The sequence below is a fragment of the Opisthorchis viverrini genome (assembly GCF_000715545.1).
Source record: "Opisthorchis viverrini unplaced genomic scaffold opera_v5_145, whole genome shotgun sequence".
Lineage (NCBI taxonomy): Eukaryota > Metazoa > Platyhelminthes > Trematoda > Opisthorchiida > Opisthorchiidae > Opisthorchis > Opisthorchis viverrini.
Genome location: NW_008751802.1, coordinates 1,186,338 through 1,210,909, shown reverse-complemented (window position 1 = coordinate 1,210,909; position 24,572 = coordinate 1,186,338). Strand labels below are relative to the sequence as shown.

At 44.6% G+C, this 24,572-nt stretch overlaps 2 protein-coding genes across 2 annotated transcripts in view; one reads left to right on the top strand and one right to left on the bottom strand.

Annotated features, from left to right (window-relative positions):
- Window positions 1-24,572, top strand: part of T265_06784 (hypothetical protein) — a gene marked incomplete at both ends in the record, with an annotated part of 30,172 nt that continues 5,600 nt past the window's right edge. The window contains 15 exons of the mRNA XM_009172137.1: window positions 1-408; window positions 4,626-4,848; window positions 6,296-6,795; window positions 6,831-7,123; window positions 7,162-7,291; window positions 7,368-7,910; window positions 9,912-10,154; window positions 11,125-11,466; window positions 14,176-14,697; window positions 14,847-15,121; window positions 16,578-16,932; window positions 18,207-18,431; window positions 20,957-21,187; window positions 22,037-22,258; window positions 23,594-23,839. Of these exons, the coding sequence (XP_009170401.1) occupies window positions 52-408; window positions 4,626-4,848; window positions 6,296-6,795; window positions 6,831-7,123; window positions 7,162-7,291; window positions 7,368-7,910; window positions 9,912-10,154; window positions 11,125-11,466; window positions 14,176-14,697; window positions 14,847-15,121; window positions 16,578-16,932; window positions 18,207-18,431; window positions 20,957-21,187; window positions 22,037-22,258; window positions 23,594-23,839 (4,707 nt within the window). The remainder of the gene's footprint in view (window positions 409-4,625; window positions 4,849-6,295; window positions 6,796-6,830; window positions 7,124-7,161; window positions 7,292-7,367; window positions 7,911-9,911; window positions 10,155-11,124; window positions 11,467-14,175; window positions 14,698-14,846; window positions 15,122-16,577; window positions 16,933-18,206; window positions 18,432-20,956; window positions 21,188-22,036; window positions 22,259-23,593; window positions 23,840-24,572) is intronic.
- On the bottom strand, window positions 6,292-24,058 carry T265_06783 (hypothetical protein; the record flags this gene model as incomplete). The annotated part of the gene is made up of 2 exons (XM_009172136.1): window positions 6,292-6,454; window positions 23,925-24,058. 2 exons carry the CDS (start codon window positions 24,056-24,058, stop codon window positions 6,292-6,294), a joined length of 297 nt encoding a protein of 98 aa, XP_009170400.1.

Here is a 24,572-nt window from a genome sequence, read left to right as displayed (position 1 = left end):
TTAGGAACTGACCTTGGTCTGCTTGAACAATATCGCGGGACAACCTTCGGGATGTCTTCGCTAGTTGATTCCGAAGCATCCGAAGCTTCCGAGTTATCGGATGAAGAGGAGCTAGGCGGTCAAAAAATCTCGAATAAGCACAGACCTAAGGTGCCTGATTCGAGTGACAGTGAGGAAGAAGAGGTCGATCTCGCTAACGAGGAAGAGATTTGTCGGAAGGAGGGTGAAGGTTGGATTGTTGACGAGGAGGAGGAAGAAGAAGATGGTGGTGGGTCAGGTGGCTCTGATGAAGACAGTGATGATGCCGGAGATAATGAAAGGGACAACTACAGAGACGAAGATGACGATGCTCTAGATGAGGAGGACTTCCAACTCATACGAGAAAATATTGGCCTGGATCTGAAAAAGGTAGTGGGTTTGTTTGCCTTTTTTCTTCGCATGAGTTTATCTCCAACAGCGCTAAACTCATAGGCATACTGTTTACATATACTGCGTACATCATTAGGCTAGTCCGCCCAGTGAACTCAGCATCGAAATGATAATAAAGGTCCCGTCAGGTACCAGAAGGTCCTCCATATTTTTGCCCAGAGGACTGAGTATGTATGTTTTTTCCTCATTCACTGCGCAAAATGATCTAGATGAGTTTAGTTTAACCAGCTGTGAACTTCAAGTCCCTGGACCATATCTTGAAGTACCCCAACCTTACCGCATGCTTTATTCTTAACGCAGAACTAACTAACGGTATAAAACTCACACCGCAGTTGAAATGATCACTTCGGCTTCATTGTACGTCGATGTCTGACGATCTACCTTCGGCTCTTTCTCCCAAGGTCTGTGGATGCTGAGTTTCGCATTGAATGACAAGAGTGATTGTGGCTGTTAATAGTCTGGTGTAAAGGTGTGATGCCTGCAGAGAACCCATTGGCTGGGTATGGTCCCGTGAAGCCCATCTTGTTGCTTTTTCCCGGGTTATGCATCTTGAAACGGCTCCTAATCGGTTCCATCCAGTGCTATCCCGTCAAATGTGAACAATGGACTCCAGCCTCGGCTTACACACCAGACTATAGCTTATTGTACCCCTAGGACTTTGAGGGAATGCTTTAGCGTTGACAGTGTCTGCAGTCTCTTTTAGTCTTGCTGTTCTCTTTCCTTTAGAATGCCATCTTCATTTTTGTCTTGTGACTACGAAGCTCTGTTGCTGTTGCGGAACCAAATTATATTGGGCTAGGAAATCATGGAAGCAATGTCACTCGTATCATTACAGTGAAAACTCGTTTGAAGTTAACGACGGATGTAAAACATCGCAATGTAGTGGCGCGTCGAGTCAAATAGTTACCCAATAACATTGACACACTAACGGACGGATGAGAGGCACGCTGTCTAAACAATTGATACGTCGCCTAAATATCCCAGCCAAAAGCAGATTGTTCTAAGCACATATGCGGTACTAGAGAAGTTTGGGCACAGGCGCGTCACTTGCATTCAGGTAACCGAGTAGCGGTTGGTCAAATTTAAATCACTGTCCATTTTTGGACGGCAAGTAATAATCACCATTGACAACACCACCAGAGTAGGACACTGTTGCTTCTCTGCCGTACGAAGCAGACATGATGGTTGATATACTCTCCGGTTGCCCGATCTAGGATGGGAGCGGTCGAAATGCCGGGATTCGGTTTGGGCCACGAGCCTTCTGGTCAGCGGTTTCGCATTTTGACCTCTAAGCTACCTCATGCATATATATGTGTTGAGGTTCGATAGATCGGGTGCGAACCGTATTTGACCGGAGCGTTTCAGTTGTTTACCTGGCCGGCCATCGATAGTGTACCGAACTGGTACCTGGTCAGTTTGCGTGTCCGTCTGCTCAGTGTAAGTGACCAATACAGCCTTTGCGTTCTCGTTGGCCCAAAACTTGACAGCTGAGATTATTCGATGGTTTTGCTTCCTTATCTTGACCCGTTTCCGCACTGCGCTCTCTCACTCACGTATCCACTGATATCCAGCGGTTTCCCGCACGCCTATGCTTTGTGAGCTCTTTTGGCACGATAGCATTTGGAGGACAGGACATTTTGGGAATTTCGCAACTTTCGTCTCAGCATCAGCTCTAATACTGGTTTTTGTGGCATAATAGGTCATCGTTCTGTAAATCGCCAGCGACATTGAGCTCGAGTTTGCTTAGTTGTGAAAGCGCTAGCTTCTTGATGGAAAAGTCCGTGGTTCGAACTCAACCCCGGCATCTCAGCTGCTTCTGTCTAGACCTGGCTACCTGGCAATATCTCAGGTACCGTTCTTCCTTCAGGCACGAGGGTGGCTTGGGACCGGAAGGGTGTGACGTCTGCACGAAAACGCCAAGGTGGAGCATTTGGGGCTGCTTGCTTCTAGGTTTTCGTTGCTAGTTTGATACACATATAGCGTCAAGGCGTTATATCCCTGAATCAGGCTACAAGACCATTGTTTGCTGGGGAGTGTTGTTTTCCGTCCCTATTCAGTGGCGGAAGCAGAGGGGGAACCCGTCACCTGGCAGACGGGTGTGAAAGAGATTACGAAACGTTTGGGTGCCGTCGGTGTTACTCGCCTTTCAGGGTGGGGTCTTTTTCAGTCATTGCCATCTTTTCAACTTCTTGGGCTCTCGGTCAGCCTGAGACTGTGGATCAGGTGTTGTTTTGGAAATCCTCTCTTTAAATCGCATTGTCGTCCTAGTAGAACTCCGCGTGTGTATACAATTTCACTAGCCCCAGTGCCTTGCCATCACGGCCATCAAGCCAAAAATTGCGCCATGTACATGGCAACTTGTTATTCTCCTGGTGGCTGTATTATCCACGGTGCTCTCTGACATTGTGCATAAGTCGATCAATTGATGAGATAAGCAAATTTGTGGGAACTGAGTTAGGTTTACGCCCTGGCCCAGGACGCATTGACCATATATATTTACTCTGAGACAGGTTCTCCAACAGCGCCACCTTTTCGGACGTCCTACGATATTTGTTTTTTATACGCCTTTGACTGCTCTTGCCTCTGTTGGTCGTCAGAAACTATGGCAGTGCACAGCGACTAAATATGTCCGTTGAATGAGTACAGAGCAAGCTTCCTCCTCAGCTTTCTCTCCAACTTCGTCGTTAACATGCTGCCTGAAGCTTATTTGTCTGCCTCTAGAATCTCGGAGATCAAAATGCTTCTGGGACCTTCTTCACAGGTTTTGAGTACGCAGAGGGTATTGTTATCCCTTGGTTCCGATCACTTGCAAGTAACCTGAATGATTATCCCAGTTTTGTGTTCGCCTCACCTACGAAGGATAAAAGAGTGCTGAAATACCGAGTTAGGCCAACCACATATCTCATGCTTGCAGACCGGCCAATAGAAATAGGAGGTGAATTTACTCATACGGACAGTTGTGTAAGTTTTAGTGGACTGGCTGGAAACAAGGTCACTTTTCCAATCGGGAGAACCCGTACATCTTCTGTCAATCTCAACTCCGATTGCGTTAGTGTAACGTCAATTTCTCTATCATGGACACAGTATGCACCGTGGCAGTCAGAATCGTTCAGCTGTAACAACTTCTCGGTGCTTAGTTGCCATATCAACGGAAGGAGTCACGAGAGCTGGGATACTGCCAGGTTTCCCAAGCCTAGACAGGAGCAGTCGAGATGCTGAAGTTGGGTTCGAAACCACGGACCTTCTGGTCCGTAAGCGGATGCCTTAACCACTGAGCTGTCTCGAGCAGGGTAACCCATTGTGCCTTTGTGGCCCAGGAACGTGAACTGGACATTCAGGGGGTGTAATAAACCCATCGATGTTCAATCATAGGTGTGTCTGAAGGAATGACCAGGTCTGGTGGAAACATTTGTTTAGCAATCCTAGGGTACGCCGGGTGATCCTAATAATGAACTTCGTTGCACCGGGTGTCCTAATCGTGCCTCACAGATTAGGACGTACTCTGCATGTCAGAGGACCGTCTACATCGCAATACCCTGTGCTGACTCCAAACAATCGAGAGACAGACATTTCCCGTCATGGTGAAGAAGTGCGAAAGCACGAACCAGTCCGGTTGACAACTGCTTTCTTGGTAGGGGGTTTGTGGAATTTTCTCGTCAGCAGTTAGTGAAACTAGCAGACGTTGCACAGTCATTGACGTTCGTGCACCAAAGCTATCCCCCTCAATACATAGTTGCCCGGTTTCCCTTTTTCTCCGGACAACTAGAGTGGTTCAACGGCATCTAACTGACTGCCTCATCGCCTACGATGTTTGTCTATACTTCCCCTACCCTCCCGTTTTCATCGGTGACCGAAATTATAGCACCTGCAACTAATATATCTAGATTGCCTGGTTTGGAGCTGATAAACGGTACCGACACATTTACTGATGGTTGCTTCCTCGATGTGGACTGTTGGGGAGAATTTTCTTTCAGAAACGGCTTCAACGGGAGGTATATTTTCTCCTAGCAATTTTTCTAGTGCGAGGAGTGCTATATATCTTTTTATTGCGAAATAAATTTAATACCATATAACTCCGATTTAGCCTACAACTGCTGCTACCGGTTTTTAACCTAGTAATTAACAGGTTTGTCTTGGAAGTTCTTTTTGTGTGTGTGTGGTAGCTAAACAAAGTGTTTCCTTCATCTGTCTGCTAGCACAAGAAGCGGCGGCTGGTTGTGGACGATGATGACGAGTCCGATGGGGAACAAGTGTCGGCAAAGAAAGTTGCACGTGAGGTGGATCACGGACGGGAAGTTGTTGCTCGTCAAATTTTCGAAGATGACGATGACGAGGACGGTGGTTCGGCAGCAGACGCACCAAATAAGGCTGCTAGCTTCAGGGTCACAGGAGACGAAGAAGAGGAAGAAGACTATGATGGTATGTCGCTATCATTAGCTGTTTTCCTTACCACATGCCAGTGCTTGATATTCGTATCATCCGGCTGTGAATTTGTCACTCCGTCTACGTTCAGTCCTCATTATTCTGCACCATGTTTTAATCTATGCACTACTTCACTAATTCTCTCCTACCGATAATGACTCCGATGCTAGTTCGCTCGATGACCAAGCGTGGGAGTATTTTCTCCGTAATCGTGTACAACCTGTGGTTTTCTGGAAAACGTATGAAGGGATTATAAAGGACTCTGTTATTGTGTTCTAATTTCCTTGGTAGAGTCTGTGAGACCATCCATTTGTGCACCACTAGTTAGTGCTGCCATACAAACATGAAGCGTAGAAAGGGGATGGGTGGGGAATTGATAAAGAAGCTCTATTTCCTCAGTGGTCAAGAACTAGATTTCTATACTTTGGGATTGCAACGAGATTATCACACTTGGGCACCACATTTGTGTAAGATGCCGTCGGTGGAATTGCCCCAACGTTCTTTGTGAGTCTCGCCCGATAAGAGCTCAGCACGCAACAACTGATAAACTTTGACTAGGCAGTCTAACTAGAAAGTGACAGCTTGAGAGCCATTGGGTTGGTCAAGTTCTAGGTTCTTCAGGACTTCTTGCACGTGCAAGAGGGATCACGTGGGACCCATCAGGAAGGCGCGCAAATCTCACGCTATCCAATTCGACTGTGGCCGCTTTCTTGTTGTGAAGCCATGACCTGGCCCGTCTTCCTTGGACATTTCACCAGCACAGGTTTTGAACCCGTTGATCTGGTGACGCATTCATGAGAACCACTCATCTATAAGACCTCACCTATTTCCCTTGATTAACTTCTGCGTGATATCTTGTATTTATTTCCCGGTGGTCAGGTTCTTCATGAGGGTGGACCAGGTCTATGAGTATCGTAAATTGCATGTGCTCATTCTTGACGGTTGGTGATGAGAACCTCACATTTTTGTTTTCAGTAGTGAATTCCGCTGATATGGTGATATCAAGCTTTGCTTTTTTGTTTAGTTATATTGAACTACAGCGGATCTCCAGCGGATACTTCGTTCAAGGACCGGCTCCGAACCTCCTTCCCCATCAATATATGCCTCATTCCTCACAACCAACGTCAATGAATGTGTACGGATTTTGTGAAATGTTGAAATAACATAATCGGTATCTGTTATGCCAAGCCTGGCCATGTTGTTCGATGGCTGCTGAGACGGGCTGCATGATTGTAGGTCTAGGTTTTGGTTTACGGTTCTTTTACGTATGTTAGAAGGACCTGGAATTTCATCTACCAGTCATGTATACTACTGTGCAGATATATTAGTACTGCAAAGAAAATATGTACTTCATTTGAAGTTACACGTTGCTTGTGTAAAATTAACACTTTTGAGAGGATATCTCACCTTGGACTAAAGTTGACTTTTATTCTCTCCTCATCAGATATGGGCGATTTCATTGTTGATGACCGGGCTGGTGAGGCCCCAGCGAAGACTACCAGGCGTATTGTTCACAAAGACGCGGCACTTCAGCAGGCTCAAGACATTTTTGGTGTAGATTTCGACATGTCGGAATTCGAGGCCTTCCGTAAAGGACACGCCGCTGGTAGTGAAGAATACAGTGAAGAATCGGAGGTAGAGTATTCAGATGACGAGGAGGCTTCGGCTTCCGTCAGACGAAAACAAAGGAAACCTCGTTCTAGTGTAGTTTTAGATGACAAGGTTTATGAACTTTTTGACCCCAGTGATCTGGAGCGCGCCTACTACAGTCAAGCTGACGAGCGAATAAGGAAAACAGACATTCCGGAACGTTTCCAGTTACGCCAGGTCCCCGTACAATCAATTGATCCTTATTCACCAAACTATGCTCAAGAGTTGACGGAGCTCTCGGATGAAGCTAACTGGATCTACAGAAAGGCATTCAAGGAGGAACCAGAACTCAAAGTAATGCGAAAGTGTCCATTAATTCCTATATTTAGCCACCGTCCGTTATTCCAAAAATCTTGGAGACGCTCAAGCTGATGCGGGAATCATTGTTTGAAGTGCCGTTTATCGCTTTCTACCGCAAGGAATGCGTTGAGCGAGATCTGAACATCAAGGACCTCTGGCGTATTTACCAACTAGATGAAAAGTGGACCATACTGAACCAACGCAAGCGTAATATGATTCAGCTTTTCCAGAAATTACACGATTTCTTCGAAGCAACTAGCCCAGATGACCCCGGGAGTGTACAGAAAAAACATGCCACTTCAATTTTGAAGCTTATATCTTGGTATGTTTTATGCTGCACTTTTTAAACCCTGAATTTAGTGCGCGTAGCGCGGAGTCCCTGGAAGAATTAATCGATGTGCGTTTGAACTATCTGTTGCACTACTCCAGCTTCACAGAACCAATGCAACGTTGGTTCAAACGAAAGCAGGAAAAAGACGAGGCTAAAAAGGTTTGTTGTTGACCTTCGTTTTACTGGTACACTGTCTGTATTCCGTCTGACTATCGATTTTCCCTTGCGATTGTAGGATGGCGTGGAGGTTGATGAGAACGAGGAAGAGTCCTATCTACCTGAACAAGGAAACGCCATCCCATTAACCTTCAGTTTTGATCCGTTAACGGGTCGACAAATCCGTCAACGACAGGCCCGAGCGACGGCTTCGTACGAAGTAGCCAAACGAGCTGCTTTGGGAGGCTTGGTTCAGCGTTTCGGTCTGTCAGCGGCTCAGTTCGCAGAGAATGTTCAGGATCAGTACTTACGCCATGATGTCGATCAGTGCCCGATGCTTCCCCTAGATGCGGCCGGTGATTTTCTCTCCCCGCAGTTTCCTACAGCTAACGTGGCATTAAGTGCGGCCCGGTATATGCTTGCGTTTGAGATATCACGTGAACCATTTGTACGGCGGATGATGAGACAAATGTTTCAGTCACAGGCAGTCATATCTGTTCGCCCGACTCCCCGTGGTGTGAAAGAAATAGATGAGTCACATCCACTGATTTCAATCAAGTACTTGAAGAACAAGCCAGTATCCGATCTGATGGGATCTGTCCTGTTCCTTCATTTGCATAATGTAAGTTGGGATGTGGTTCTGTTTATGCCGGCAAACTATTCGTCGATCCTCCAATGTTGTTTTGCCGATCAGTTACGATGCAAAGCTGTTGTCTACGGTTCGTATCTTCGGAGTCCGGTTAGGTCTAGCGATAGTAAGCAATCTTTAAAATAAGTAGTCGCTTTAGCAGCAGACCGCCTGATCACATTCCATAGGTTGTGATTTTTGAGCACCGCACCGGAAACCCTAGTTGCTCGTCTTCTACTCGTAGTTTTACAAACTATAAAACTATCTATTGCTTATCAAGCCCTTCTGGAACGATGAAAGCGGTTTTTCTATCTAGGGCTGGTTTGTACTTGTTCATGGTGTAGCGAAACAGCTTGTTGGCTGGAGGCGCTTTTTAGGATGACAACAAATGCGTGTGAATGATCCTTTGTTTGAATATCCATTTGCCACAGTACCATGTACCTTGTATTATCAGTTTTCGTATGTGTATGAGAGCAGGTTCTAGACACAAATGACAAACTGTCACCATTTTACTCTGTGGACTGATGAAGTGACTTTAGTGTTCAGTTATTTACCTCTTGCTAAACTTCTACGAAGACCACATGGATGTGGTCGACAAATTTAATCCTTGATTTGCACTCTGGTGGGTCATTTGTCTCCTAATTCTAGAATAAGCCAGTAGGATACTACTCATAAGGTTGCTGAAAATCCATCGACAGCCCACGACCGGTTTCACCCTTCTTGGGGCTCATCAGGTAGGCGCAGTCCCCGGGTTTCCGTCAACCTTATGTTCTACTTGAAACAAATTGCACGAAATTAGCGAATATACANCAACTGAATGTGCTGCACCAGGCCGCCTCATGTTTCAGTCGCTACGATATCTGAAATATCGCGATACACGTATATTTGTAATGAGCCCCAAGAAGGACGAAACCGGTCGTGGGCTGTCGATGGATTTTCAGCAACCTTATGAGTAGTACATTACAAATATACGTGTATCGCGATATCGTAGCGACTGAAACATGAAGCGGCCTGGTGCAGCACATTCAGTTGCCTGAGAACATCATAAACGAGAGATTCAGCTGGGTTCCAGGTGAATCTCTCGAAAGAACCAAATTAGTTTGCAGATGAGTGTAAATTCGCTGAAGCCAGTAGGATCCTTAAAGAGGAAAACTGGTCGCCAGATCACCATTCGCAACCTTAGAATAGTTACAATTATTTAATTGGTCTCCAGGATAAAAGTTCAATAATTCTTCAAGGGTTAGAATATCAACCAAGTTATTGGCCACGTTCTCCCTTCTCTCAAGGACCATCCTGCTTATTTCGGCAGCTCCCATTCCTTGCAAGATATAGTCGCTATGGAAAAGGAATAGTGCATTAAGAAGTTTTTGTGGCCGTTGCACTGGTTGAAACTGTATCGCCTAAATAAACAGAATACAATCCAAATAGGCGAAGTTGAATGGTCTCCGGTTCCGGAGAATTGCACAGTTGTCGTATGTTGTTCCGGAGGCCATCATCATCATCAACGGCATGACATCAGTGTTCAACACCGATGCTTCGCTGCTGTACAACTATGATTTATTTGAAAGCCTTATTGTGAAGAAAAGAATAAAGGTGGACGGCGAAGGGACTTAGTGGTAACTTTGTACAATCATTCCGAGGTGCCTACACCTCAAGACACTCATTCAGGCAATCTAGACCGAGAGACTGTGTTTGTTAGACCTCTAACTATTGACCAGGCTGGTATGAGAGTTTCTGTGTGTCGCAGGGACACCTCCAGTATAGCTCAACGGGTCGCTGAGGTGCGCAAACCGTCACACAACGGTAAGTTCCGGTCTCATCGTGAAAGCCATTATGTTCCATAAGGATCTATATGAAGTCAGTTATCAAAGCACTCTTATTTTGGTTGGGCGTGCCATTTCTTGAAGATAGTCTAGATCTAGGTAGATGGGCGAGAAAAAAGATTTCTGCACTTATTTCACTGTTTGCTTCATTTTGATGAAAATTCCATTTCAGGCTAGTCTTGAAAAACTGCTCACCTACGAAATTCACCTACCTTCCGAACATATTCGTGGATTATCTTTGTTGGACGAACTTCAACGTTTCTTCCATCAGGATGAGTTCAGTTCCCTAGTGCAGGCGTGGAATGAAGAGCGCAGTTTGGTGCTGAAGCAAGCTGCTGAAGACTTCATTTTTCCCGTTTTAATCCGTGAGCTCAAGGATAGGATGCTTGAGGCGAGTCAACAGGCGGTTCTGCGAGTGAGTGCCCTGTCTGGATTTATTTTCATGAACAATTCTTCTCTGCCCTTTGAGTTGTTCTGTTGTGTATACGGTTCGTGGCCATCAGATTGAACTTTTGGCTTTTCGTAAAATTGAGTCTTACTGGTCGTAAATTTGTGACTTGATGAGAAAACTGACTTTCTGCACACTTCCACTCTTCCGTCACATTTTCAATGTGCCAAGAGTTAGTGGAGTTCGAGAAGCAACCTCTTTGCAAGAATGAATGAAACCGTACAGTGCTGCTTGACCTTTCATCAAAAGCTGATGCCGCGTAGTGGATCTCCAAAACCAAGTCAGCGCCCACAAAATACGGTTTTTTTTGTGTTGGTCTTCCTCAGCATCAATTTGTTTAAATGGTGACCAGTTTATCTTTTTCAGGTTTCACTCACTCCATGTTGGAGACTCCATAGACACTACATGTCTAATGAACTCAAAAATTTTTCCTGTTATAATTTCGTTTGATAAATATAACGGCCTTAGTTCATTTTTTGTGGCTTACAAATCCCACTGTTGTTAGTGTACTCACCCGTAGGGTGAAATGCGTCTACAGGCATTTACCAGGTGACCTGTGATTGTATGTTCGGAACAGTTCACTTGCATACTCTCGAATCCCTCTTACTGGCCCGTTCGATCGGTGGCATTTTGAAAAGCAACGGTTGGATTGCTTTGAATAGATCCGGGGCTAGACCTGGTATCTTGGTAGTGTTAAGGCTACGTTGTTTGCCCCGTGCTGACATAATTTTGGTGGGTGTTACGATTATTCCCACAACAACTTCCCTTATTACGTTCTCTATGCAATTGTCCAACTTCGTTTATCGTTTTAACTCCGTGTTTTGTTATACTGTCTCTCTCGCACGTTGTACAGTCCACTTTGTATCTTGACCAACCACGCACAACTGTGTACTACAGGTTGAGCCCGTATTAATCACAGCTTCCTTGTACCTCGCAGATGTGCGCAAAGCGACTGTTCAATTACCTGCAAGTGGCACCGTACCCACCAGACGGTCACAGGTCTTACGAAACAGATACTGAGAATGCAGCCAGCCCATTCAGTGGTTCTCGCGGGAAACACAGTGGACGGGGTCATGGGGATAGTGAATCTCATGTGAGTGGCGCTGTGTGGTCCAAAGGGGCTCGAGTTCTAGCCATGGCAATAAAGGACGAAGATGACGCTAGACAGTCTGTGGTTTCAGCGGTCCATCTGGATTCGAACGGGGAAGTCGTCGACTTTCTCCATCTTCACGGATTGATGCAGTCAAACCGTGTGCAAGAAGACTTCAAGAAACTTAAGGTGAGTAAGCCAATGCTTACTGATTGCTCCCGTCTAGGCTTGGAAAACCTGGCAGCATCCCATCCCTCGTATCTCCCTCAAATCACAGACAGGTACGCACCGAAAGAGCGCAGCGGTTGGACCACTGGTTTTTTTATTTATACAAATAATTCGGTTGTAACCACGCACTCCTTCGAAATTCTAAAAAGTTCTCTTTTTCGACACTGTGTCCAAATGTTTTAATATTTGATTTCGAAATGAAAAGGCTAAAAAAGATAGATTACCTTAGAACACTAGCGCCAGTAATCTCATTAGTTTGTAGGACATTATTTTTCTAGATCAACAGGTGGATTGAATAGAGCCGAACAGGTCTCATGGTCTTCATTGAGCCATCAGCACGTCCGCATAAAGCGAAGTTTTCAGTCGAGCAATTCGGTTAGCATGAACCGTTTTCTACATGTCTAAATATGGGAATCAGACGAATCCTACTCGACGACTTCACCGTACATATTAACGTCACTTTATCCTGTTATGCATGATTTTCGTGGCTGTTCATGGACGTCTGGTCCTGTTTTGCTAATCCCTAACGGAAAGATCCCCGGTTACTTGCCGAGAGAAGCAGTGGGTCTTCCGATGTGTCATTCTTCTAGTTGCTTACTTATGCCCTTATGACGAAGCCCTCATTTTATCACTGACAGCGCAGTAGGATGCTGTTCTGTTTCCAAAGACCTAATCCACTTAATTTATTCTATCAAAACAGCAAAAGGATTGATTGAGAGGTGCCAAAATCTTAGATAACTCATATCAGTTGCAAATGTGCATACCCGTAGTGTATGGCTACAATGGTTGAACGTCGAACGTCATACTGCGCCTCGTGATAAAGTTGGAGTGGGTTGAGTTCCAAAGTAAGCAGGTGATGTAAATCGCTACATTTTGTGCCTACAGTGTTAGTTGCTGTGCCCTGATTAACATCGATTCACTGAGAGATGACAATTTCGGGTTTCAGTGATAGAGCAGAATTTCGAAGCTTTGACTAGGTCCAACTATGTGGATTGTTTTATAAACATGTTTGGTTATCTGCTAGCTGTGTGGCTCGCAGCAACTCTCTTAGGAAGTTCCCAGAGATCCACTGAAAAAGGCACTGGTCCGTCATACCTATGTATGTTTTGGTGCAAATTTGGGTGAATTGCTAGGTGACATGTGAGGTAGAGTGTTAGTCATACCCGTGGTCTTAAACACGAGGCTATGGACAGCACAGAATTCCGCAGACGGTAAGAACTGACGAAGAAAATCGCAATGAACAGTAGTGTTGAACTTTCGGGAAAATCTATGAAATTACTACTTTTTTTTTACCTGGTTTTGTAATTGGTTTTCAGCTTCCTTGAGGATGGGCAAGGTGAACCCATTTAATCATATGTTTTAGCTAAGCAAAGTGAAACACACCGGCTGTTAAGTATTAGCAATCGTTGTAAAGGGCAACATCGTGCTATTTTCGTGCCGTGTGGCCAACTGTCTGGATGAAGAAACCCTGATAAACCGTAGTTTTTTAAACGGCAATGACCGTTGTGTGAGTGGAACTGCAGTAGTTTAGTCGTTTCATTCTTGATGCCAATCATTTCACTCAGCCAAATGGTTCACGCGGTCAACTCCAGCTTCAATCTGTTAAGTCTAACGGTAACTTCACACGGGTTTTGCTTCTTTCTTGCTGCTCAGCCGGACACTTTACCAAACAAAATTAAAGGATTTGTTAACAGAGTAACGAATACTGAGCGTCGAACAGCTGAGTGGGAATTGGTTATCGAACTATCCATCTGGAAGGCTTGATTTTTTTAACACTCTGATGCTCCTCTTCATGGGGCCAAATACACTAAACGAGCGCTCTAACTACGGACAGTTATTGACCTCTTGTGGTAGTATAAATCATTCTACGAAGGACAGATACAATGCAGTGAAAAGATGCCTCTCAGAAAAGAGCTAGTGGAAGTCCTCCTGAAGGATTGTGGCAGTTTGAAGGTCAGATTCATCCGCAGATAGTGTTTGAAAGTCATTCATCTTGCCCGTCAGAAGTGAATGGTGAGGTGATACCGGAACTGCGTTGTACGAACCGTCAGCCTGATTCAACACTTTTGTGTACGCCCATTCGATTTGTCTCCATAAATTATTCACAGGTTCAAATAATCCCATCAACGGCTTTGAAGTCTAATACTGATCGAAAAGAAATCAGGTAATTAGCGAATGTACACTCATCTGCAAACTAATTAGGTTCTTTTGAGAGATTCACCTGGAACCCAGCTGGATCTCTCGTTTATGATGTTCTCAGGCAACTGAATGTGCTGCACCAGGCTGCCCCATGTTTCAGTCGGTACGATATTTGAAAACATCTGAGAACATCATAAACGAGAGATTCAGCTGGGTTCCAGAGGAGTCTCTCGAAAGAACCAAATTAGTTTGCAGATGAGTGTATATTCGCTAATTTCGTGCAATTTGGTTTCAAGTAGAACATAAGGTTGACGGAAACCCGGTTACTGCGCTTACCTGATGAAGGGCGAAACCGGTCGTGGGCTGTCGAGGGATTTTCAGCAACCTCATGAGTAGTACATTAGAAACCAGGTATATTCTTGACAAAAAGTGATGGTAAAAGGTGCTCGACGCTTAAACCGGGGACCCAGGGTAATGACTCACACACTTATCTCTGGAACTTGATGAATGTTTTCGACCCTTTTCTCATAGGAAAAGGACATGCAGCGGCTGTCGGGTTTCATGGTCAAACATCGTCCGCAGGTGATAGTCATCGGATGTGACTGCAGGCGTGCTTTATACCTCCAAGAAGATATTCAGCGCTTAGTTGACGAACTTGCCTCCGAGCGCCGCCTTCCTCGCATTCATGTTGAGCTGATGGAGACTGAACTATCAATCGTCTTCGCCCAGTCGTCTCGTGCGTCGGCCGATCTCCCTGTATCTTATTCTCCTCTTCTCCGTCAAGCCATTTCACTTGGGCGTCGCCTTCAAGACCCGTTGGCTGAATTCAGTCAACTCGTTAACACGGAAGAGGAGATTCTGGGTGTGCGTTGGCATCCACTACAAGATTCACTACCTCGCGAAAAGCTCCTTGAGGCATTAGAAATAGAATTTATTAACCGTGTGAATGAAGTCGGTGTGGACGTCAATCGGTGTCTATCTCACCCACACACTGCAGGCGTTTTACAGTTTGTTTCTGGTCTTGGACCGCGGAAAGGTCTTCACATGCTGAAGGTCAGTACTCTGGTCATTTCCGTATATCATGTTCATTCTCACTATTCACTTTAGCCACCTATGTGAGCATAGCTTTTTTTTCTGATGCTTTCTTACGCGTATTCAATGAATTTCTGTGACTTTACCCTTACTCCTCTCCTGCGATTTAGATCCTGAGACACAGAAAGATGTTCCTTACCAATCGTATGCAGCTGGTCACCGTCATCAAGTTTGGCCCTCGTGTGGTGATCAACTCCGCCGGTTTCATTAAGATCGATACGGCTGCTGTTCGGGATTTGGATGCCGATGATGTGGAGATTCTAGACTCTACTCGGGTTCATCCGGAGAGCTACGACCTGGCGAAGAAGATGGCCGTAGATGCACTTGAGTATGAGGACAATGAGGAATGTGATCCGACAACTGCACTTGAGGAAATTGTTCAAAGGTGCGCGTTACTCTATGTTTCTAAGGCAATCGGTTGACGGGCCATTTAAGCACGTAACCCGGGATTTTGCCATAGGTCAGGTTTAAACAACTCTCCTGTTAGTGGACTATCTACTTAGAAGGCAAGATTGCTCAAGTGGTTAGAGCGCGAGTTTACTTGCTGAGGTTCGTGGTTCGAACCCGACCTCTACCTCTCGACTTCCCCTGTCTAAGCTTGGGCACCCTGACAGTATGTCAGCCCTCATGCTTCCTTTGGGTGGCATAGCAGCTAGGCATCGGAATCGTTACAGCTGAACGATTTGTTTATTACTTAGAAGGACCCTTTACACCAAGTGTGCGGCCGATGACTTGGGAAAACTCGGTTGCTTTAGTAGCTTTTGTCTTCTTTGCTGGATTTAGCCTTTGCGTACTACCGACAGTGATATGCTGTTAGAGGCGCCACCGTCAATATGCAGCTGTCAGTCTCTCCATTCATTCAGAACGAGTCAATATCACTGTATTGGTCGGGCTGTTGCCTACTATCCATGGCTGATAGTCCAATTACGGATTATTAACGAAGCATCCCCGCAATGCAGGTATCAGAAAGCATTTGAAGTTGACAGTCATTGGTACGGTTTTAATATATTGGTTCGTGGTACGATAAGATTTTGGAATTTTCAAGGAATATTTCGTCCTATATTTGAAGCCAGTCTATGCTGAAAAGCCAAAAAGCACTGTACAGCTGTTTCATCCTTACTGAGAATCATCAACGCTGCGCATCTCACGAAACTCCAGGGAGCTTCAAATCCATAACCTCCCGGCTAGTAGTTTGAACACTTCACACTTCGGCCTTGAGCAGCTGATCAGCAGTGTGATGAACTCGCACTTAGACAGCATATTGCGCCACCCATCCTTAAATCGCGGAATCCACATCACGTGGTTACATGTTGACTGGCTCCTCAATGGACGACCGCTATGATAGAGGTTTCACTCGTGATGTGAATTTACTCATGGAGTCATGATGCGTTTCCCAGTCTAAATAAGCTATCTGTGAAACTTTGAGCCACGCAATTTTTCACTGGTGGGCAAAAGACTGATATGCGATGGCTGCAGCACTATTAAAATAACCCGTATGAGTGATGTCACGAAGTTCACTCAGTGGAACACTGATTTCCTGAGGACGTAAGTTCTACAGTTCCCGAAAATATAAAATCTCGACTGAGATCAGTTCTGATCGTAGTTCATTGGCACCGCTTTAATTTGGTTTGCGAAAATAAACTCCACTGGACCTGTCCATATTTAGACATGTTATTACCACAGTGATGTGGTCTACAACGAATTCCGCAAACACATTAGGATAAGGTCGTCTTCAAACGATCGAGCTATTATTGTGTTACGGTTCCTACTTTGCCGTTCCGTGTCTTGTTTGTCGTCATGTATTACACTTGATATCTGATCTTTTTATTTTCGCGTTTTAGCCCCGCCCGTCTTCGCGAGTTGGATCTAGATGCTTTCGCGGAGGAATTGAAGAGACAAGACCATGGCGATAAGCACATTACCCTGTACGACATTCGGAAGGAGCTAAACAACAGATACCGAGATTACCGCGCCCCTTATCAATCGGCAAATCCGGAAATGATCTTCAGTATGGTAACCCATGAAACACCCGAGACGTTCCACGTCGGGCGTCTGATTGAGTGCCGCGTAGTCGCAGTCGCCACACGCCGCCCACGTCCAGAACAGCTAGACAATGCAAATCCAACGAAGAATGAGACTAATGGGTTGTGGATGTGCCCCTTCTGTCGACAAGACAACTTCCAGTTCTTGAACAATGTAAATATTGACGCATCACATGCTGCCCGGACAGCTCGTGTTATATGAGGATTTTGAAGAGTAATCATTCTATCATAGGTATACAGAGTCTAAATAGCAAATTATGACCTCGTCCACAACCCCACCTAACATCGACTTATGCGCATCCCGTCGTCATTTTACGTTTGCCATGGAATTCACAAACTAAATGCGGTGCTCAGGAAAGCCTCGTTATATTCTCTCCGATCTTAGTATGAAGTGGTAATCGTGAAATCTGGCAGAAAGTACGGTATATGGGGCTGAACTCGGGGGTTCTGAAGTTTGCCTATTTCATTTGGATTATTTGACCACGGTAGTCTCATTATTGTGTTTCGCATGGCTGACGCATCAGTTTCTCCGATCTGTTCCATCAGTCTACCATAGTTACGAAGAAACAAGTGTACTAACCGGGGTATCCTCTGATCAAAATTTTAATTGGTTGCACCATGTACCATCGACAGTCAATTTCTACGGGATTTTCGGAAATCTGAAACCACTTTATTCCTAATCTCCACTCGATCCTCAAAACAGAATCGTTTTGTTATGACCATCCAATGGCAAGGTAGGTTTGCCGGAGAGACTATGTACAGTGAACTGAATGTACTTGCTGTTGCGAATCCCAGTTAATTGTTCACCGGTTGAGAACTGTGTAAGTTGAAAATGGAACGCCATATACTGTGATCTCAATATTTACTGATCCAGTAATACTTGGTCCCCTCCTGCTTGCTATTCGGTATGTCAATCGATCCTACTTTACTAGCATTTGGCATTCATTGTAAATCGCCGGGTATTTTGTTTTCACTCACCAATCCCACTTCATGCATTGAGGTCACTCACTTTACCACTTTAGAGTGATTGGTCTAGAATCTCTTTAACCAGGCATGTTCCTAGCTTGGCAGCAAATTCGTCCATTTAAATCGGAGGATCACTTTCTGGCATGATAAATTTCTGTGGGCACATTTTAGAAACAAGGGGATGTGACATTTTGCCAGTACATGATAGGTACATGACGGCATACGCTTCCTTCCTAATGTGAAATTGGCAGATTCCAAAAAAGCCTTATTTAACCAACTACTCAGAAGATAGCTGGTGCACTTGTCCTTGTATAACGGCTTCGGTTGTATAACTCTGTCTGATTTTTCGTGGGAACATACAGAGTATAAATTCAGTATAAAGTCATTCTTTTTGTTAGCAACACCTGGCTTTATGTGCCTTATTGAATTGGTATACTTTTTTTACCAAACTAACTTCAATAGGTCTGGAGCCACTTTGACAACAACGAATGTCCGGGTCAAGCGGTCGGACTTCGAGTTCAGTTGGACAATGGAATTGCGGGCTTCATACCTCTCCGACTTACCGATCCTCCTGCTGAGAAGTTGTTTGAGCGAGCTCAGCCTGGTACTTTGATTCGGTGTCGCGTAATGAAAATTGATATCACAAAGTTCAATGTAGAACTCACATGCAAACAGTCCGATCTTCAAGTGAGATTTTTGAGCCAGTTTGCTTTTCACATCCTATGTCCCCTTAAATGTTCTACTAAATTACCTATTCAACAGTTGTGTGTATTTTCAAAGGAATTAGCGTACGTTTGGATCATAAGGCCGTGTGATAAATAAGCTTGGTGACAGATGTGAACTCCAGTTTTTGTGGAATAGATAGAAGGCAGCTCTGGTTTTGCCGCTCCTTATGGAAATAAGCTTCCATGTGCAGATGTTTATATTTTCATCCGGTTTTGTGTTCATTAATCCAGGGGCCATGGAATGCACGACCCAGGTCAGCTGAACAATTAGTGGTGGCGCAAGTGCTTGGAGCGCGAATTTACTGACCACAAGGTCCGTGGTTTGAACCCGACCTCTACCTCTCGACTTCCTCTGTCTAAGCTTGGGCAACCTGGCAGTATGCCAGCCCTCGTGCTTCCTCCGGGTGGCGTGGCAGCTACGCAGCGGAAGGGTGTTACAGCTGCACGATTTCTTCCTTCGAGATAGCTTATGTTGATTTTCATTTTCCGCTGAATTATTGTTTTATATCTAATATCCTCATGTATATCATTCCACTGAAAGTGGACTTTTAGCCACAAGTTGCTCTCTCGACAATCCTTTTGGAAGATCAGATGATAGGATTCGATAACCAATAAATCTATTGGTCGAGGAAGATGTTGGGCCAGTGTAAATGTCTCCTATATCAATTTAGGGAAATGCGGTCAAGTTCCATAGTCAGTTCAAACAAAGCTTCATGCATTCGGGACTAGATTTTTAACGCAAAAAATTACATTGGTGTCAAACGATCCTGCATAAACTTCAAATAAAAGGACAAACGTGTGTTACGCCTGGGAGTAACATTGATTCATCCCCCAGTTACTGTCAACGAAATACTCGGTTATGTACTACAAAGCTGAGTTATGTTAGGTTTCAGTATAAGCAAATAATGAGTTTAGCTCGTAGTCTCTAAGTATAAATGATGTCGGTCAGAGCCGGAGTAGTTCGGGTGATGAATTTCCGAAGTAGCTTTGAGCAAAAGGTTCGAAAAAGCGTCTTTTTTGTCAAAAGATCAACCAGCACAATCGTGGAAATTCCGCCATGTCTCGAAACATGCTTCATGATCCTTTAATAGGGTAGCAGTCATTCTCAAGTGTTTTCAGCGATTTCGGGGAGTGCAACAAAAATGTGTACAGTACTAAAGGATGCTTGCGGTTATGAACCTTTTGTAAGTTTACGTGGCACCGATAAGATTTTCATATTGGATAAGCAAAAGGCTGTTTTAATGTAAGATAACCAGATGTGTCTTCTCGAGAGGGCTACTCCCAAGCAGTTCGTTATGCCGAACTTCGGAAGGAGAACGTTATTGGCAGTGATAGATGCGAAGTTACAAAACATGTCCTCATAATGCATTTCTGAAATGATTCAAACAGCATTATTATATTCAGGGACATTGAGAGTTGGACACTGCTCCTGAAACCACTGCACGCTACATATAGCTAATGGCAATGTGGTCTATCTGTATCAGACGTTGGTTTGAGTGCGGGAGGCGCCATGTGGTCAAACGGCTTCGGTTGTTCCGGAAGTTAGCACTACACAGAAACATTCGATGGTCAGCACAGCAGCAGTGCAGCAATCGTTCGTCGTTGTCTGTGCGTCTCGTTCCAGGTCTCAGTGCAGCAATCGTTCGTCGTTGTCTGTGCGTCTCGATTCCAGGTCTTGACGACTACCTAATTGAGCCTCAGCTTACCTACCTACTTATTCATAGCTCCGGCAGCCATACCAATGTCGGAGCTCCTAGCCTGCCTCAACGCATTGTAAGCCTATCTTTGAGTGTATCAGAGCTGCAGTTTATCCAAACAAACCGATTTAGGTGAACACAGATAAAATTGGGATCACTTGCAAACGCAGTTTACCGTAACTTAGAGGTACCACATTGTTTGGACCTAGTTTTCACAAGTCCGTTAAGCTGTGTGTGGGCCGATGTAGATTAGACTCAACCACGTGGATTCGGGAACAGATCGCAGAACGTCGCATTTGTGCATAATTGGACTCCGGGGTGTTAAGCCTGGCACGGTCATTCCAATTTACTATCACTCGGCATGGTGAGCTTCCTGAGTATGATACGCTAAAGTGACTATCTCTGCGTTAAAGCTACATGCGTTCTAACACTACAATATCCACATGTAGCCGAGTCCTTCATCCTTGAAGCTTCTTGAATGAAAAATTCGGGCCTGGCTGGAAGGTGTGGAGTCTGAAACTACAAAGGGTGACCATCGTTCCAGTACCCATCTATGTAGTTTTGCTGTCAAGTATGCGGTGTTGATTATGTCGTTAAGTAGATCTCTGAGATATCCTAAAATTCATGGGATTGTTAGTAGAGTAACCACCACTTTATGGTAACGCTATTACGAGTCTACCACCATATTTGCCAAATGGAGGTTATAGACATGACGATTGAAATCATATGCGTAATGCTTTTCCTTCCATAATATCCATCCATCCGTCAATTTGTCTTTCATTTTACTTAGGATGAGCGCCACATGTGGAGACCTCGACCGGATCCGTTCTATGATTATGAAGCTGATGAGCAAGATGTATTGGCCGAGGAAACAGCTAAAGCAAAAGTGAAGGAAAATGCAACCCCATATCTTTCACGCGTCATCTTCCATCCGTACTACAAAAACATCAGCTACGACCAGTTGCTTGCAATGGAACCTGAACTGGAGCCTGGAAGTATTGTGATTCGTCCAAGTAGAAGGGTACGACTATTTGTACAGGCTAATTCGGACTTTCTGTTATCGGTCGCTTTTTACTTCCACGGCTTATTGGGCTTGGGGAGGTCCGGCTGTCCAGAAATATACATTAGTGTACATATACATACATACCGTATAAAGGACAGTAATCAGCTCTACGGTTATCCAGCAACCGTTCCACCGCTTCTAGCCCCAATTTTTGTTGGGTGTGACAGTATATAGATTCTTCCCTCCATAACTTGCCAATAATTTAGGCGGAAAGTGAATGACGAGGTCAGAGGAGTTGACCATACCTTCATGGCTTTAACCGTCAACGGTAGTTGCGGGAAACTGGATGTCTTACCTAATGGATTTCAGGATTGGTCCCGACAACAACACCCTCCCATAGTTGTCCCATTTCAAGTAGTTGTATCTTGTCAGGTAAGATCGATACCGTTGAAATGGGGCTTCCTAGCTGGGTTCATCCGGTCCGTCTGGATGGCTGAACGCAGCTCCCCCAGAGTGGTGAAGTGTAGCCCCACTTATGCTCTGACTTGTGATTTCCTCTGCGGCGTTTCTTCCAATGCTTTGGGGTTTTTCGAGATTTATCTTATTTCACACTTTTATGCAATAATTTGCACGAAACCCCGGAACGGCTATTTACCAAATCGACCGGAAACATGCAACGCCTCAGCTACATTGGTGAATTTTAACATACCCATGGGACGTTGTCGTTTTGTTGATGAACATAATTTGTCAGTAATGTTCCCCTGGTTCTTGATAGATACCCTAACATTAAATTATTAACCTGATCCAATTGCCTTCAAGGTTGTTGTTAACCAGGCCACTAATTTATTTCTCCTTGATCGAGCGTAGGGTGCGGATCATCTCACTGTAAGTTGGAAAGTGGATGATGGAACTCTGCAACATATTGACGTTCTGGAGAAGGAAAAAACGAACAGCTTTTCATTGGGCCGACTCCTTATTATTGGGGATGAAGAGTTTGAGGATCTCGATGAAATCGTTGCCCGCCACGTTCAACCGATGGCTTCCCTTGTCCGTGATATTATGACGTACCGGTACTACCGAGATTCCAGGGTACGTGGTATATTTTTTATTTCTCGTGCGTATCTAAGTTTGGTTTTTTGGAGTATTATGGTGTTATTTTAGCTTGCCTTAAAGGTCGACTCCAAGTTACTTGCGTGATGGTAACAATTGTCAAGACTAGAACACTGGACAGTCCACAGTTGAAAGAATGTTGCTGATTAAGGCACAAGATAACAACGCAAGTCTAGTTTCGTAGGATTGTTGCTGATCACTCTTAGCCGGACATTTTTTATCGTGGAATAGTAGTTTGCCCAAATGATTTCGGATTTATGCTTATTGAAACTATAAACCAACAATAGTCAAAAGAAACAAGATGTGTGTCCGGGCATATCTCCTGTAACCGTGCCACTAATTTTCATCCAAAATATCGTCACTTTCTAGACATCTCACGGTTCGGACTGAGGTGTGGTTCCAATCCGCCATATCTGTCGAGTTGCTTTTGTCTAGACATCTGTAAACTAGCAGCTAGGCAGCGCAAGAATACAATCGCTGGACGATTTAGTCCATGTCATGAGTTCAAGCAGCAACAATTGGTCTCCTAACCTGAAACAAGTCTACCGTAATATGCAGTGGAATGGCTTGCTCAATGTTCTCGCTCTTGGGGACTTTGTTTTTTTTTTAGTGATTTCCTAGTTATTTCCTGGATAGGGTTTCATTTCGGACCAGAAAAAATAAGCGTAAACATAACGTAAACATCACAAACGAGAGATTCAGGTAGGTTCCAGGTGAGTCTCTCACAAAGCTAAAGTTGTTTCCAAATGAGTGTATTTCGATAATAGCGGATACTTGTCTCAGTTTTCCTTGTTCATGAACTCTGACTACTGTGCTGCACGGTGGAGTGATATCTAATGGTCAGTGAAATCAGGGCAAGAAAAATGCCAGCTATAAGTAGTGAATAACGAATGGTACGGGAAATCACTGGTTCATGACAGTTTCTACCGTTTTTCACACATTTGTGGGATACGGCACTTAGTTGTTATATCGACTTTTACTCCGTTCGGTGAACGGCACTTAACACCGTTTACTTGACGCTAGCGTATAATAACGTGGCAATCACTGGGAGTTTATTACGAGGAGTACTCGTTCAAACCACCTCTCCGATCATTCCAAGCTCGTGATAATGGAGCTGTTATGTGCTTTCGAAAGGGTCGAGTCCAGCCCCTACGGACTCCTTTTGTTTGGACTGGAGCCGGTCTTAGATTATGGGGGTCCTTCATTCTAAGTTATCTTTTAACTCAGTTGAAATGCGCTAAATAGAGCTATCGCCTGTATATCCCTTATTTGTGCTATACATTCGGTTGCTACATTCTCATCGTCTCTACTCAGGGTGGTGATCGTGCCGTGTTGGGAGCGCTACTTCTACAGGAAAAGAGCAACAACCCAGACCGAATTCCCTATTTTCTGAGTTCAACTAAAGACCGACCGGGATATTTCCTACTGGCCTACATGCCAAACAGAACGCCTCATTTCGAACTGTTCAGTGTTCGCCCCGAAGGATTCCGGTTCCGCCGTTTAATCTTCCCTAATCTGGATCGAATGATCACATGGTTCAAAGAACACTATAACGATGTAGTGAGTTCGCTTGAATTTCACGTTTAACACTGGAAATGTATTGTTCATTGAGGGTATGTTATGTCCTTATGTTTTGATCACTTACCGTCGGAAAAGCAGTCCGCCACGCGTTTCGTTCTGACTGGAATTCGTTAATCGAACGTATAAGGACCCAGTCTCTTTACGCAGGCTTGGGCAAACTGGTAGTATCTCAGCCTTCGTGCTTCCCTCCAGTAGCATGGCAGCTATGCCTCGGAATGGTGTTACAGCTGGACCTTTATTATTATTATTATTATTATTATACCCTACAGGACATGACCGATCCTAGTGACGATCGTACTGACACTATTTGAAGTTTGTGCTAGGCTTGTGCTGTCTTATTCTAATCGCATATTTTTTATCGTTGTTTGTCGGCATTTTGTTTTTGCTCACTTTCCCTGTGGATATAGGGCTTCCTACACCAGATCTCTACCCTTGTTTCCCACTCTTTCCTACGGCGTTCTATCCCAGGGGTTGTATGACAGTTAGGTGGCAACACTAACTACCGATGCATTAGGGCATGCGTTGGTGATGAAAAAAAGCGTTGACCCGGTCTAAGAGAGAGGGCTTCTTTGAGGGGACCTTGGAATTGTTCACTCTAATGGAATCTAATTATAGCTCCAGTTGCTCCAAATTTGAGAAAATCGATTGGGGCGGTGTTTTCCTTGAGATCAACATCAGTCGGAAATACTCGGAGATTACTTGTACGACCGTT